Source organism: Chinchilla lanigera, unplaced genomic scaffold (assembly GCF_000276665.1).
Source record: "Chinchilla lanigera isolate Chin_1 unplaced genomic scaffold, ChiLan1.0 scaffold00016, whole genome shotgun sequence".
In the NCBI taxonomy this organism is placed as follows: Eukaryota; Metazoa; Chordata; class Mammalia; order Rodentia; family Chinchillidae; genus Chinchilla; species Chinchilla lanigera.
In genome coordinates, this window is record NW_004955417.1 from 16703791 (window position 1) to 16719854 (window position 16064).

Sequence of the window (16064 nt, forward strand, 5' to 3'; positions counted from 1 at the left end):
AGAGGACATACAGCATATTGATCTTTCCACTTAATTTCAAATTATCCAAAATTATAATAAATGAAATCAAGAGAAGAGAATAGAATAAATAGTGCAAAATGGAGTAAGATTTAAAATATAAATTCTCCATAAAATATAGAGTTTGGTTCAGAAACTAATGTACCACTGATAAGTCCAAAATGTCACAGTCTCCTTAAACCCCTCCTCCAATGACAAAACGGGTATCCTCTTGGACACATGAACAAATTATTTTAGGGCAAACTACATTTGATCAAGTTGATTGTGACTATTACATAATATTCTACATAAATCAAAGTATTTATTTATTAGAGGTGTTACATGTTTATTCTTCCACTATTCTTACAGATGAATAGCAGTGTTTATTAATTCACTGCAATTTCCTAAATTTATAAAACTTTCTAATAGAAAAATCAAAGTGCTTATATTATAAATTTTGCTCTTAAATTTAATCCACCTAAAACAAAGATAATGTTTATTTTTAATTACAAACGAATTAGGCTTCAACCAGCTATTAAACAGTGCACTATTATTTACAAGTAAAAAAGGAGCTGGGTGTGGTGGTGCACGCCTGTAATCCCAACACTCTGGGAGGCTGAGACAGGAGACTTGGAGCCCAGCATGGGAAACATAGGAACTTAGCAAGATTCTCTCTCAAAATTATAAAGAGGGGGTGGAATTAGGGAACGTAGCTCAGTGAGAAGGGCCTGGGATTCCCCCAGTATAGTTTAAAAAAAAAAAAAAGTTAAAAACTATGCATAGAATCCTGGCAGTGTTTCATTAAATACTGTCTCTCAGAGTTATGGTGCAATGAAGGACCGTCTGTTTAAGTTCCTAACTTTCTGAAGATAAAACCTGTTTATCACAGAAGTTCATCATTCGTATTAGTTAGGAACATATGTTATTCAGAACAGGGACTGACTGCAGTGGCTTAGGACCCTCAACTTTCAATTTATGATACTGGTGTTTCGGGAAGATTATGGCAAGGCACACAGGGAGCCCCCAGATCTAGTTTGTAACACTAGCCCTATCAATGGTCTCATATAAACCTCAATCATCTTAGTTTGGCCTAATAACTATACCATGTGTATGAATCATAGTTCTATAAGGCCAGAGTTTCTTCCAAGATGGAAGCCTTATCTCTGTTTATTATATTTCTTCCCTACTCTTAATGCTTCTATCTGTGACACTGAGAAGATCAACAGCTAAGACGTTCCAGCTTGCATAAATCCAAGGAGTGAAGCAACACCTGGTTGGTAGAGGGAAAGCCTGGGTATATTCTGCTCAGTTCTGTGACTCTTACCTGTAAGGTATTATAGGCATCAGGGCATAATAGATCTTGATCATCTCTCCAGGGCCAGCCAGACCTGCATTAGCACTGCCTACGACTATGGTTAAATCTGCTAAACTGCAGGGTTTAGCAAGTAGATCCCCAGGCCTTCATAGTGTAATCTAACAGTAATAAAGGTCCTATTTTGATTCTGTGTCACTCCTTGGTTTCAAGTCGTATGCTCAAATAGAAAATGAAGGGAGATCACTAATTGAGGGGGTCTCTCAGTGGCCAACAGAAATGTATGGATCAACACTTCATAGTACTAAGATGAAATGAAATTCTCAAAGAGGCTAAATTTAAAAAACAGCATTTTATTGAGTATTATCTTGTTGTATGCTTTCATTTTATTAAAACTATACTCCTAGCATTACTGAAATTATAACATACTTTAATTCTTACCCATATAGGTAAATATACAAACATTATTTAATCATACATGGGTCCATGTTTTATAACTGTAAAATGTGTCATGACTATATTGCTACTATAATAGCTGAATATACTAACACCTTACACTTTACTTTGGTCTATCTGAAATTTATATGGTGTTATGGTTGATACATTGTGTCAACTTGGGGAGTCTAGAGGTTTGGCTAAGTGACTCAGCAGGAAGCCAGAGTGCTTACTTTGTATACATCCTGAGCCTGTGGAAGAGAAGGGCAAAGATTATGTGAGAGCTACACGCCCCTTAGGTGGGGGTAGCCTGTTTACAGTGTAAGGCAGGGAAAAAAGCTGCTTGCCTCCATTCCTCCCTTTTGCTCTGGCTGCTTTGCTGTTCGGCTGCCATTCCCCCCTTTGCTCTTGTTGCTTTGCTACCTTCTGCCTCGGAGCCAGCCAAGTATGGACTGAAACCTCCACAAACTGTGAGCCAAATAAACCTTTCCTTCCTTCATTTTGGGCATTGGGTATTTTGCCTCAGCAACGAGAGAAAAGTAACCAGGACATATGGTATTTGAAAATACCAAAATTTCTTTGAGTTAGTTTTCTAAGGTTCTTTCAATGGTGTGTATTCTTCTCATAAAGACATGTGAGAGTAAATTCACTGTATTGCAAGCTTTGGAATATGGAAATTTTCAAATATATATCACAACTGTTGAACTCTTAAAAATACAGCAGTTTAGAATAGCTAAGATCAAGTACCTTCCCAGTAAGTTAGGTAGAAAATAGTACCTAGAAGTTTTAGCTCCTAGAACTACAAATTTTGGAAGACTGACCAGATTTCTCATTTCAAAACCAATAATATTCAGTCAGATTTAAGTCTTTTATCATCTACTTTTGGGAGTAATTCTCTAACATTGAACCCTAGACATTACTGAGATAAGCAGTTATGTGATAGCCCTTATTTACTCATAATTAAAGGAATCATCTAAGGAATACATCAAAACTAAAAACATCTATGAAACAACAAAATGTTGTCCACACGCTTTTCTTCCTTTCTTCTTTCCTTCCTTCCTTCCTTCCTTCCTTTTCTTTCTTTCTTCTTTTCTAGAACTTTCTGGTTTTATAGGTTTGTGAGGAGAGAAATTCAGAGAAAAAAATAATTGTAAGAGCAAGGACTTAATTTTGGTGCAGCTTTGCTGTTGGAGACCATTATGAAATCTGAGCAGGATTTTATATTAACCAATTGGCTTTCGGTGTTTACTTGTGAGTTGTCTGAAGCTTACGCACCTTGTCTGGGGATGGGCAAGGGACTCATAATATTTAAACCTCTGTGACTCACTGGTCACCTCTGAGATCTATATTGGCCTGTGAAGCTGTGGACAAGATAAGGCCACAGCTGAGGACATCTGGCTCCAACCCCAATTAACTTAAGGGAGAAGGCAGCTGCAGGCATCTCACTCCAGCTATGAAGGCCTTCCTGAAGATAACATAGTTCTAAATTAACATAATGTATTACTTGGAGAAGTCCTTGAAGGGATTCCCAAATCCTGTCCAGATTTTTGCATTTTCTTCAGGATCCCCTCCCTTGTTTGTAAACCAAATAAATATGGGTTGCCCAGAGACATCTTTGTCCAGCCATTAATTAAAGAAAGCTAGTAAATATCCAAAAAGGGTAGGGAGGTATATTAAATGAGAGGAAAAGAGATTTCCTTTAAATTGAGCTTAAAGTTGTTAAGATTTCCTTAAGCTACTGAGGTAGAACTTAGATCTGTTAAGTCAAGTTCAAGTAACCTTTAATTTTGACTCTGAATTCTGTACGAATATACTTTCCCTCCATCCTCTCAAGATAGAGAAAGACACTAGGCCAAATATAATAGCAATTTTCAAAATTTCTTTGAAAACAAATGCTTTAAACCCTTCATTAAAGACTCAGAGGTCCAAAAAACAGAGTAACGTAATAAAAGACCAAATTATTCTCTCTTGTGATTCCTGGAATGGCTCACTTAAAGTCTCATTAATTCTGGACTTGGTAATAACATTAAATCAACTTCTACATGCACAGCTCCAAGTTAGCCACTGGTCTGCTACGGAGACCTTTCTTACAGAAACAACTTAGCGAAACACCTGCACAGGTGTATAATACTAAACAGTGAGTACAAACTCCCCTCAGCAAGAATATTTCAGAAGACTCTAAATTTAAAAACCCAGACCTACTAAGACGGGAACCAACCCTGGCAGGTAGTGTTTGAACCAAATCTTCAAGCACTACTGTCTGTTCCTGATGAATACTTCCTAAAGCTTTTAAACAGAAATGTAGCTTGAAGGGAAAATATTTACATACTCAGGAAAATCCAAAGAGTGAAGGAAAGAAAATCTCAGATGATTTAAAGATAAGAAAAAATTAAACCACTAGATATAGAATATAAGGGTTTTCCAAGTACAAAACAAGTTACACAAATCAGTAAAAAATATACTGACAAATAAAAAAATTGTTCACAAAAGAAACATATAGTATAAATGAAGCAGTTAATAGATTTTTTTTTAAGAAAAGATGAAAGCAAGGTCCTGTTTCTTGTACACTTAGTGAAGATTAAATGGAAAACTGAAGGCAGCAAAGCACACAACAAATAAAAATAAAATAAAGTAGAAATCAGTTTGTCAGAGGTGGCTTAGTCTGACTCATTTATTTGACTTCTGTTCACTCTTTATTAGAAACATAGCCCTGAATATAGAAAACATTTTATAGAAGGGAAAAAATTTTAAAATAGCATCAGGAAAAGTTTAAAGATATTAAAGAAGTATACTATAATACGCAAAACCATCACTAAACAAACATGTATACACCCACAAGAACAATGTCATAGTATAACCCAACCATTTAAGAATTTTTTTAAAATGTGGAAATATTTATGTCTTAATCTATGTAAAAAGCAGATGTGAAGATATTACATTATAGAGTGTATGTTAAAAATTGGCACAGAAAAAAAAATTTAAATATCAATTACAAAGCAGTATCTAAATAATAAAACACTGTTTTATTTGGTCTCATGCTACTCTGTGGATTTATAAGACTTATTAGTCAATATCTGCCAATCAAGCTATTTTCTGCAAAACAGACATATGATCATGTAAGTATCATCTAAGTAACTTCTAATTATTCACAAGTTTTTAGAAATGTTATTACTAGGAACTTACCACATGAGTAGATTTTAATGTACTGCCATCAAATCTGCATAAACTGGAACTCTCCTCAAAGAAAATATCACATTCTTCTAACTCTTGAGCATTACAAGGAGGTTTTTCTTTATCTGGATTTGGATTCTTAGACCAGAAAATAAAAGAAGTAAATAAGTAAAATAATGATAGAGAAATGGGTTTACTCATTCTTGGAAATGTTACAATTATAGCAATAATTAAAAACAAATTCCAGCTGGTTGTGGCGGTGCACGCCTGTAATCCTGGCACTCTGGAGGCTGAGGCAGGAGAATTGATGTAAGTTTGAGACCAGCCTGGGCCACAAAGTGAGCTCAAGGCGAGCCTGAACTGCACAGTGAGATGCTGTCTGAAAAAAAAAAAAAAATTCCAGAGCCAAGATCAATTACAAAAAACAATTAAAAGAGAAATAGAGATGACAGAATGGTGCTAGCAAAAAGGACATTAAAAAACCCATTATGCACATATATGTTTTATACACTCAAAGATGTGAAGGTACATGAACAGAAGCATGTTGAGACAAAATACACAAAACACATGGGACTGACAGCAGATTAGACACTGCAGAAGTAAAGACCAGTGACCCTGAAATGCAGCAAAGGACTACCTAAAACTGGGCCAGGGATGTATCTCAGCAGCACAAGCACCTGCCTGGCAAGAGCAAGGTCCTGAGTTCGAGGTCCAGTACAAAAAAAAACAGGGACAGAGACTATCTAAAATGAAGCAAAAGGACAAAAACAAAACCACAGAACCTCAGTAACCTGTGGGAAGATATCAAACAGTCTAACTTATAAGTAATGGGAAGAGAACTGGAAAAAAATGAAGGCGGGTGCGGTGGCACACGCCTGTCATCCCAGCACTTGGGAGGCTGAGGCAGGAGGATTGTTGTGAGTTTGAGGCCAGCCTGGGCTGCATAGTACAACCCTGTCTCAAAAAGACCAAAAAAAAAAAAAAAGAAAAAGAAAATGAAAAAGCTCCAAATTTTTCAAATGTTATTAAAAACTATAACCTCATAAGTGTAAGAATATCAAAGAATGTTAAGCATAACGGTTTTTTAACATGTTCGCAATAGGGCCATGATTCCTGTCTTGCTGCCTGACAACTAACGCACTCACTGGTGGTACATGCATGACTATTCCATCAGGCAGCTTTTTATTAATCTTATTAGTGAAAATACTGATAAAAGTGATGAGATCCATTTGTACCATGAGAAGTACAGGCCCTCCAGTGGGACAGCCATGCATATGCCCCCTGTGATGTACGCTGGTGGGAATGTGATACAAAAAAAAAAAAAATCAAAGATCACCATAAGTCACAACAATGAGATTGCTGAAAAGCAGTAATAAAGAGAAAGTCCTAAAAGCAGTCAGAGAAGAAAACAGTATATTATGTAAGGTGAAACAGAGCTACAAGACAGCTGACTTCTCACTATACATGAAGGAAGCTAAAATACGATGGCGCATTTCTGAAGCTCTAAAAGGGCAAAAACCCCAGCTTTGGAAAAAAAAAAGACAAGCTAAACGTTCTGTTTCGTGTGGTCCTAAGGACTGAATCCTGCGCTTTGCACATTCTAGTCAAGCACTCTGCCACTGAATAATATCTCCAGATTTTTACGTTTTTTAAAAAGATTTGAGACAGTATCTCCCTAAACTGCCCAGGCTTTCCTTGAATTGAAATCCTTGGGCCTCAGCCTCCTGAGTAGCTGAGATTTCAGTCATGTGCCACCACCCCCAGCCAAAGTAAGTGTTTCTGCAGACAATCAAACGCTAAGAGAATCTGTCAGACCTGTACTACAAGTGATGCTAGTGGAAGTTTCTCAGAGAAGAAAAAAATAGATAAAATCCAAAGCAACAAAAAAACAATGTAGAACAGAGGTAGGTAATGACAGGTATGGAGGTAAATGAGACCTTTTCTCATTTTTAATCTCTTCAAAAAAGAACTGGATAATTAAGCCTAAAATATGACATTTTATGAGGTTTTTGTAACATGGAAATAATATGTATGAAAATAGTAATACAAAGGATGGAAGGATGGATATATAAAGTTCTTAAATTATAATTAAAGTGATATAACATTCTGTTGAAAATAAATGGTGATAAAGTTGTGTACCTACAACAACCACTAATTCACACACAAACAGGCACCCAAACAAAAACACAAAAGTATGGTTAATAATAAGCCAAAAATAGAGACAAATGGAATCATAAAAGTAATTTTAGTATATGCCCCTGCCTGAACACAAGAATCTCTTCCTGGACTTATATCCCTCTGAAAGTAACAGTATCAAAATTAATAAAGCAATACATTATATACATAACTGTAAATAGAATTCTAAAACTGATGAAATGTGCACACATTTAGTTTGCCAAAATAAGTACAGTGTTGAGAATTTAATGAAGTGACTTCAGAGATTCTGTGAAACTAAATGGATGAGGCTGGACATGGTGGTGTATGGCTATAAAGACGTTAAATTCATTATTAAAAACCTTTCAAAAAAGAAAACTTCAAAAACAGATGGTTAAAATAATAATGCAACAATAATAACGCAAATTCTATATAATCTCTTCCAGAAACAGAAGAGGTAACACTTCCCCAATTGTTTTAATGAGTATCACCAGACACCAAAACCAGTAAAAGACACACACACAAAAAACAAAACACTGTCCAGTATTTCTCAGAAACAGGTATAAAACTCCTTAACAAAACATGAGCAAATAGAATCTAGCAACATGTAAAGAAGATACTGTATCATGACTAAGGAAAGCGTATCCTAGGTATGCAAAAAATGCTATTCATGATAAAAATTCTCAGCGCAGTAGGAATAAAAGAAAATTTCCGCCAAGTATAAAAAGAATGTATCATGCTTAACAATGCAATACCTTTTCCCAAAGATGACAAGATAGGAACGCCTGATCTTACCATTTTCACTATTCTACTTAACAGTGGAATAGTGGTCCTAATCACCACATGAAGGCACATTTAAAGATGAGAAAAATTCAAAATTGTCTTTGATTGTAGATGACAAGATTATATGTTTATCTTTTTAAAATGTAACAAAAACACTGATGCTCAGGTATAAGTAACTTTTCCATACAAACAAGTATTTCTCTGAAACTCAAAGTAGTTTATAACTACTACTATTATACTATAACTACTACTATGGTAGTTTATAACTATAACTATTACTACTACTATGATAAAGTAGTTTATAAAGTAGGAGAATTACCTATGATTTCAAAAACAATTTTCTAATATTGTTATTGTATTCCCAGAGCCTGTCACAATAAAAACTGGCTGAATGAACGAACATAGGGCAATGTAACTTAAATGACTTGTTGCAAAATGGGGATGAAATCAAAAGTTCTGTAGTTTTACACACACAAATTCTAGGAATTTCTAAAATAGCCAATCATTGCTGGAAAACACGAAACTTCTTTTCTCTATTTTGGCCATGTTTCCCTTTGTCAAAGACATCCACTTTCAATATTCTAATCTTTCTTTCCTAACTATGGGATAAATAATTGTTAAGTCTTCCTCATTACTGTAATTCAAGATGGCGATAAATCAGGCATTTTACAAATAATTATATACAATAATTTTTGATAAACGAATATGTAATTGACATCCTGGAGCATAACTGCTGGATCTGTTCAAATTCTCAACATGATCTTATAAAGTCATTAGCGTGGTAACATTTTCAGCCTCATGGATGAGTACTGGTCATTACAAGAAATTATCCATCAAAAATAACTGTTTATACAATGAACACATACATATTCTTGTGATATTCTAAGATCACTTGAAAATTTCAATTATGGTAAGTAGAGTATCAACACTGGAATGGTAACATTATGATTTTTGGCCCTGTTAGCATTGGTTGGGGAATATTAATTCTTCTAAAGGAAAATATATGTAGATAGATATATAAGTAATACACAAACATATACCCTACACCATAAACCCACATATGTATATATGTATTCATATAGGGCTGGGGATTTAGCTCAGCGGCACAGCACCTGCCTGGCAAGCTCAAGGTCGTGAGTTCAGTTCTCGGTACCAGGAAAAAAAAAAAAAGGATCAGTAATATATGTATTCACATAGTGTAAGAAATAAATGAATAAATTCATACAGTATAAGAAATTCACATAATGTTAGAACGTTCAAGCCATATTAAAACATTAATTAGGTCCTAATACCTAATCTTTACCTTTTATATTAAGAAGGTCATAATAAAATTTAAAAAGCATGTCATAATCCTCGCATATCATACGCTGGGATTCTTGGAAAGTCATACTACTACTGCAGCTGCTTACCAGTTCTTCAGAGGTCAAATGCACCAAACGTTCAGCTATTGCAGCACACTGGGCTGGGTCTCTTAGAAGTTTTCCTCGTCTATCATTGACTACTACTTCTGGCCACGGCAGTCCTTCATTCTTCTTAATCAAAGAAATCTCCAAGCTAAAAGTTTAAATGAGAAAGGTGATGTTACATTAAGGAACTATTCGAATTATGCGATCAATAAGAAATAGAAGATTCTATAGAAATTACCCTCTTCACATCCAGCAGGTATTTTATCAAAACCTTGTTCACTTTAATTTTACACATGATGGAAAATCTAAAACTCAAAGGTAAATAAATGATTTAATAAACAAAACAGGAAAGTACCACTGGAAATGGTGTAGCAAATAGTTTGCAGAGGGAAGTGAATATGAGGAAAGAGAACTCAGTTTCATTGCAGTCTAGGTGTAAAGTGTGTTACTAAATGTAAGTAACAAAAATAGAAGTAGTGTGGATCTATGAGGCCTTGGGAAACTGGGGTAGGGGTACTAAAGCAAGGCAAGGGCCTACAACTGAAGAGTACTACCTCTTGCTGTATGGAGCCAACAATTTATCTTCATAAACTAAAAGCTATAATGTATGACTAACAGATCATGCAGGTTAATCCATAAAACTATTACGCTTTAAAATACAAATTTTAAAGAACTGAAAAGATCTATGTAGGCAGTAGATAAAACATAACTGGTAATAAAGATGCTAATGTAGTCTCTATTAACTCACTGAAAATCAAATTCTGTACAATGAAGTCATTCACAGAGAATTCCAAATGCACTAAAAAGAGTCTGTCAGGGAACTGAAGTCAGTGGCTGAAGTGTAGGAAAAGGAAAGAAAGCTGAGTCAAGGCAGACCATGGACAAGAAAAGGGCTGGTGACCTATGCTCCTAGGACATAGGAGAGGAAACTCAAAATGCTTAAGGAGCAGCCACTCTTTCAATGGACCGAAAAGTAGGACGGTGGTAGCTGTTAACAGCAAACTTTTCCACGCGCCATCTTTGTTACTCGTGCACACTACCCCACGCGCAGGGCACATCTGCAGGTAAACAACTACAAGAATACGGTAACTGTTATCATAACTGTCACACGGATCATGCACACTTACCGGACTCTCATTTTCAAGCCTGTAATTATCACCACTTCATGAATTAATTACACCATTTCAAATTTTTTGAACATACTTAAGACACCATACAAAACAATACCTCTCGTATGTAATAGGAGTTCCTATCATTAGCACTGAAACTTACCATCACGATCAAAAATGCTCAGACTTTGTTATATTTTCTAAGGACAAGGCTAATCCTGGTGATGATGAAGGTGATAATAAAAATAATGACAGCAGTTCCTACTTCCCTAATGCTTTCCACAGGATAAGCAGTGTCTTAAGAGTTTAATGTTTTAACTCATTCACTGCTTACCACAAACAAAGTAGGTACTACTATCACACTCATTTTACAACTAAGGAAAAAAGCACTGAGAAATTAAGTAACTTGCCAAGGTCACCAGGTAGGAAAGCAGTCTGGCTGCAAGTCCATGTTTTACTACTGCACTATTCTGCCTCTCTGAAAAAAATGTACGTAACTTTTAAACAACTTTTACCCAGTGACCAGACATATAAACATGTCCTTAGCTACTGACTACAGAGGTCTGAAAGAGTTAAGGCAATCTTAGCTACAAAGAATTCTGACCTACTGCTAATTTGCACACCTAGACAATGCAGCCCTTTTAGCCTGGCTACATTTCTATATTTTAAAACTAGTACTATATGCTGCTATCCAAGCAAAACAGAAACATACACTGTACAAATTAAATTACAAACTAGTTTAACAAATCCTCCCAAAGTGATAAAGAATACTGTTTGAAAATTAGAGGTATGAATAATTTAATCAAGTACAAAAAAATTGTGTTTCTAAACCAAGATACCACCTACACTCCATGGTAGTTATCTTTTGTAACAAAAATAGTATTTAAACAGCTCAAATCTACTGGAAAAACAAGACTGGTCTATGTTCATGTATTGAAGACTAATTTGTACGAAGTCTAGCTCTTCTAGACTTTTGCTGGGTTACTGCCCGATGACTTACATTTAACAGCATGTCCTAGCTGGTTTGCTAATTTACACATGCTATCCTGAAACCTCTCACATTCACATACACATGATGAATGGAATATGTGAAGATATAAAGTATTTGTAAAGAACCTTTTAGATAATTATTTTTCATGTACTAAAAAATATAACCAAGTCACCAAACAACTCCATTAGAAAATGAATTTAAAATATCTCTTTTAAAACTAAAAATTTTCTTTGAACTGGTTATTTTTTAGAATTCAATGATTTAGACTATTAGACTCACATGGGTCATATGTTACTAGTCAAGTACTATATGTATTGCTCTAAGGGGTATCCAATCTAGAGAAAATTATACAAAACAAACTGAACTAGCATAAAAGATGAATGAAGTTAAGCTGTTGGGACCTTCTCCTTAAATGATTCACAGAAATTGAGCCTTTGGACAGAGGGAAGTATAACCTGTATGACAACACATGTTGAGTTTTTACACTAGGTATTCTCAATATGTATTTGACAAAAACAAGTTGGATTCAAAATTGATAGTTTTGTTAATTTTAAAACCATTACTTTTAGAAATAAGTAACAGGGCCAGGAATATTGCTCAGCGGCGTAAGCGCCTGCCTGGCAAGCCCAAGGTCTTGAATTCGATTCCTGGTACCAAAAAGGAAAAAAAAAAAACCTAAAAAAATAGAAATATGTAATAGAAGTCAAGACAGTGTTCCAAAATGATCTTTAGAAACTTTGCAATGGATAGAACAGAATGTTTTCAATCATCTACCAGTACAGTCTTTTGTGGAAGATACTTTGATATCTCTGCTTTACTAGTAAAATTGTGTCTGTCTATCTTCAGGGCAACAAGAGAATTTTTATAATGAACCAAAAATTAGTGCTGAATTAAGTGGCACTTAATGTCCAGAAGTCACTTTGATGTGTGAGGTAACATAGGTGTCAAAGTAACAAGCAGCACAAGAGGCTTTTCCACAATAAACAAAGGTGTTATATTAAAGCTGCTTTCTCAAAACAGCAAACACACATTCCATGTAGTAACAAACTGCGGCAGAGAGTTAAATTCTACGTTCAGAACCCTGAATTAACTGCAAATATTTCACCGTTGGCTCACCTATGATCTGAGATGATGTTGAGGTAAGAAAAAGTCCTCCAACTACAATTTAATGCAATGGGGGAAAAACCCAAAACTAGAAATCCCAGCTAATGTCTTTAGATCATTTCTGTACTGTTTTATGGGTTCATTTCGCCTGAAAGAGCTTAAACTGAAGCAGTGTTTCTTATTTTGGAGGTTTTATAGTGTGACTGATTGATTTTGCCATGGTAGGGGCTGAGCCTACAGCCTCTCGCGGAGCTATACACCCAACCCTTTTTAGTTTGCGACAGGGTTTTGCCAAATTGTCAGGGCTGAGCTTGATCTTACAAGCCTCCTGCCTCAGCCTTCAAAACAGCTGAGATTACAGGTGTGTGTGGAGTGTGCCTAGCTGGCAGTTGATTTTAATTCTGGCTATTGTCTGGAAAAGATGGACTGTATGTGGGGATATGAAGCAGCGTTCCCATAAAAATACATGTTTATTTTGTATTAAAAATATCACGTGCTTTTTTCCACACATTTATACACATGTGGCGATATTAATCTGAGGTATAATATTCAGGAATTAAAATGTGATCCTACAATTCAAACACAAACTAGAAATACACCTTACAAAAATACACCTTACGTAAAAATCTTCAGTTTATCCTTTATGCAACATTAATCTAAATCAAAAGATTTAGGTTGCACTAAATCAACTAAATACCCATTTTTGCTGAACTTTGACTATTTAAAAACGTAAGTGACTAGCACGTTCATTAACTTATTTATAAACTCAGTAATTACTAAGATTTAATCTATAATGAAAGAAAGTAACTTAATGAACTCAGATGATTGATAAGTGAAATATGTGGGACAAGATATTTGTAAAAAAAGATGGTAGTAGGGGCAGAGGATCGATGTTTCATTAAAAACTTTACCAATTTACTTAAAATATATTTTTATTTCTTTTATTAAAGCTAAATTATAAACAAAACTCAAAACTGTTATGTGGACTTCTCTGAATTTAATAAATGCATTCACCTGTATAATGCAATGAAGATATTGAACATTTCTACCATCTAGGAACTTTCCTTATGACTAATGATGACTTTTCATGTGTTTGCTAGCCACTCATGTAATTTTTATCATGATATTCATATTAAAATCATTTGACCATTTCAAAAGTTGGATTTTCTTTTTTTTATGAGTTTGTGATATAAGTCCTTTGTTTATTATGAATACCATATTTTTTCCAGTCCATGGTTTACCTGTTTTATATTCTAAATTTCTCTTTAGGAGAGCTGAAATTTTCAATTTTGACGTGCAAAATACTTTTGGGTAAAATGCCATTTATCATGTTGTTTGTCTCTCTCCTAAGTTACACAATTCATAAAAGAAATATAAATAGCCAATTTACATTAAAAAATTTCCTTAACCTAATTAAAGAATATATTAATTATGAAAGAATGTTAATTATTCTACTTGCAGGAATTTATCTTTCATATGTATTTCTACACATGTTAAATGACATATATATGTAGTTATTCACTGTAGCAAAAGACTGCAAATAACCTAAATGCAAATAACCTAAATGTATAACAGTGGAGAACCAATTTTTTAAATGATGTACAATCAACAGAGTAAAATATAACAAAGCTAGAAAAGGGGATTTAAAAAATGTTGCATATTCTTAATAGAAAAATATTAATATTTACTGCTCAAAATGAACAAAAGCAAGCTGTACAAATAGCATGTGTCAAAATAAACAGAAAAATATACATGTTACTGAGACAAATGTGTATTTTTAGATACAAAATATCTCTGGAAGGAAACTAAACAACAGCTGTACCACACAGGAGAATGTATGACTTAGCAGGCCTGGGTTGAAAGGAGCCTTCTCATTCTACCTTGTGTCATATAGTGTATTTTAAATTTCAAAGAGTAGTAATGTAGCTGGGGATATAGCTTAACAGTACAGCGCCTGCCTGGCAAGCATGAGGTCCTGAGTTTGATTCCCGGTACTCAAAAAAAAAAAAAAGAATAATATTGTATTATTCAGTAGCAAATTAAACTAAACAAAAAATTATTTCTATTACAAAACTTTAAAACACAAATTAGAATACCTATTTTTACCTTTTATTATTAGCATATCCAGAGCCAGTAATGAAAAGCACTGATATACTGCATATTGCAAGTAATAACTAAATACACTAGTCTCTTTAACCTAAACTACAATTATATTCCTTGATACAGTAACTTCATTTTTAACCTATCTTAAGAAAAGTAATAAACCAATACAAACAGAAGTAGTACATTCACCCTGGATGCAATTATTACATATACAGAGAGCAAAAATTTTAAAAATATAAAATTACAAAAGATAATTTCAAATATAAAACTATAAAAAAATACCTATTATTCTCTTTAATTATCCAGGTACTACTTTCATGATCAATACATGAGTAGAGCTTTCCTTCCAAAACCTGGAGATTCTTCAGCACAATGTTTATGTGATCAGGTAAAAACCCTACTTGAATGTCCTCCTTGGAGATGTCTTCTGGAAGTTGTATTGTTACTGTCAAATCATCTTCAGTCTGTTGCCAGTAATACAAAGGTTCTACTGGGAAAGGAAAAATGCATTATACAATAATAAAAATGAGACTATACCATACAAAATTAGAAATTATAAATATAAAACAAAACTATCCAGAAGAACCTCAGCATACTTTCTAGTGGTCATCTCTGAAAAAAATCAAAAGTGAACACATAGACTTCTTTGGGGAATTTTCGTTCTAAGAGTTACAGCAACTGTATGTGATATTCTCCTCTTTCAGGCTTACCTAATGATGCAGAAGATAGGAATTCACAAAATACACTAGGAGCAATTCTTTATTCCCGTTCTTTCCCTCTCTGCCTCCTCCTCGTATCCCTCCTCTCCTTCTCCTTCTTTCCCCTACAGCACCCCACCAACAGAGAGTAGATTCCTCATTGAAAATACAAAATACGCTTCCATCATAAATTAGCAAAGCAGTTTATATGTAAGAATCACTCAAATGACAACTTCTATCAGACATTGGGGACTGGGGAGTCTGTAAAATCATATGAGCCTTGAGTATAAAAGCCAAGGAAGCAGACTTTTAATGGGAAAGCAAGGATTTTTTTAGTCTCTTCAATGAAGTATACTGTCTGTTGCTTTGAGTATCTATCTGTGCCCTTAGAGATTATGTGCTAAGTCTCTAAAAGAAAATATTATTTGTATTATTTAATAATACCAAATATCCAGTAGACAATATCAGTCTTCCTGTGGTTCACAGAAAAACAAAACCAGTACGCATACTCAAGTATTGTGTTAATAATCTGTAATTTTTAAAAACTTGTAACACGTTTCTTTGCAATTGTGGAAGTTCTGGGACAAAATAACAAATTCAAAGTCATAACATAAGGTATCAGTAAGAAAACCAATACCGGGACTCACAGTTAGTGACTTAAACACATGTGTTCCACTTAGCTGTAATCCGTCTTAGAACTTCATGGTCCTTGGCAATCTAGGCAGAATGGCTCTAATGGTGAAGGCATTCATTCATTCTCTGCTTTGCAACTACTTACTAAAGGAGCTGTAAAAGGGTCTG

The 16064-nt window shown here is 34.5% G+C and overlaps 1 protein-coding gene across 2 annotated transcripts in view; it reads right to left on the reverse strand.

The window, feature by feature from the left end:
* The window catches only part of Nudcd1 (NudC domain containing 1), a 61799-nt gene that overhangs the window by 15162 nt on the left and 30573 nt on the right, over window positions 1-16064 (reverse strand). The window contains exons 6-8 of one of the 2 annotated variants that reach the window (XM_005381880.2): window positions 14848-15052; window positions 9262-9406; window positions 4928-5053 (exon numbers count right to left, since the gene is read on the reverse strand). In XM_005381880.2, the coding sequence (XP_005381937.1) occupies window positions 4928-5053; window positions 9262-9406; window positions 14848-15052 (476 nt within the window). Of the gene's footprint in view, window positions 1-4927; window positions 5054-9261; window positions 9407-14847; window positions 15056-16064 lie in introns of both variants that reach the window. The other variant, XM_005381879.2, reaches the window with a different exon arrangement.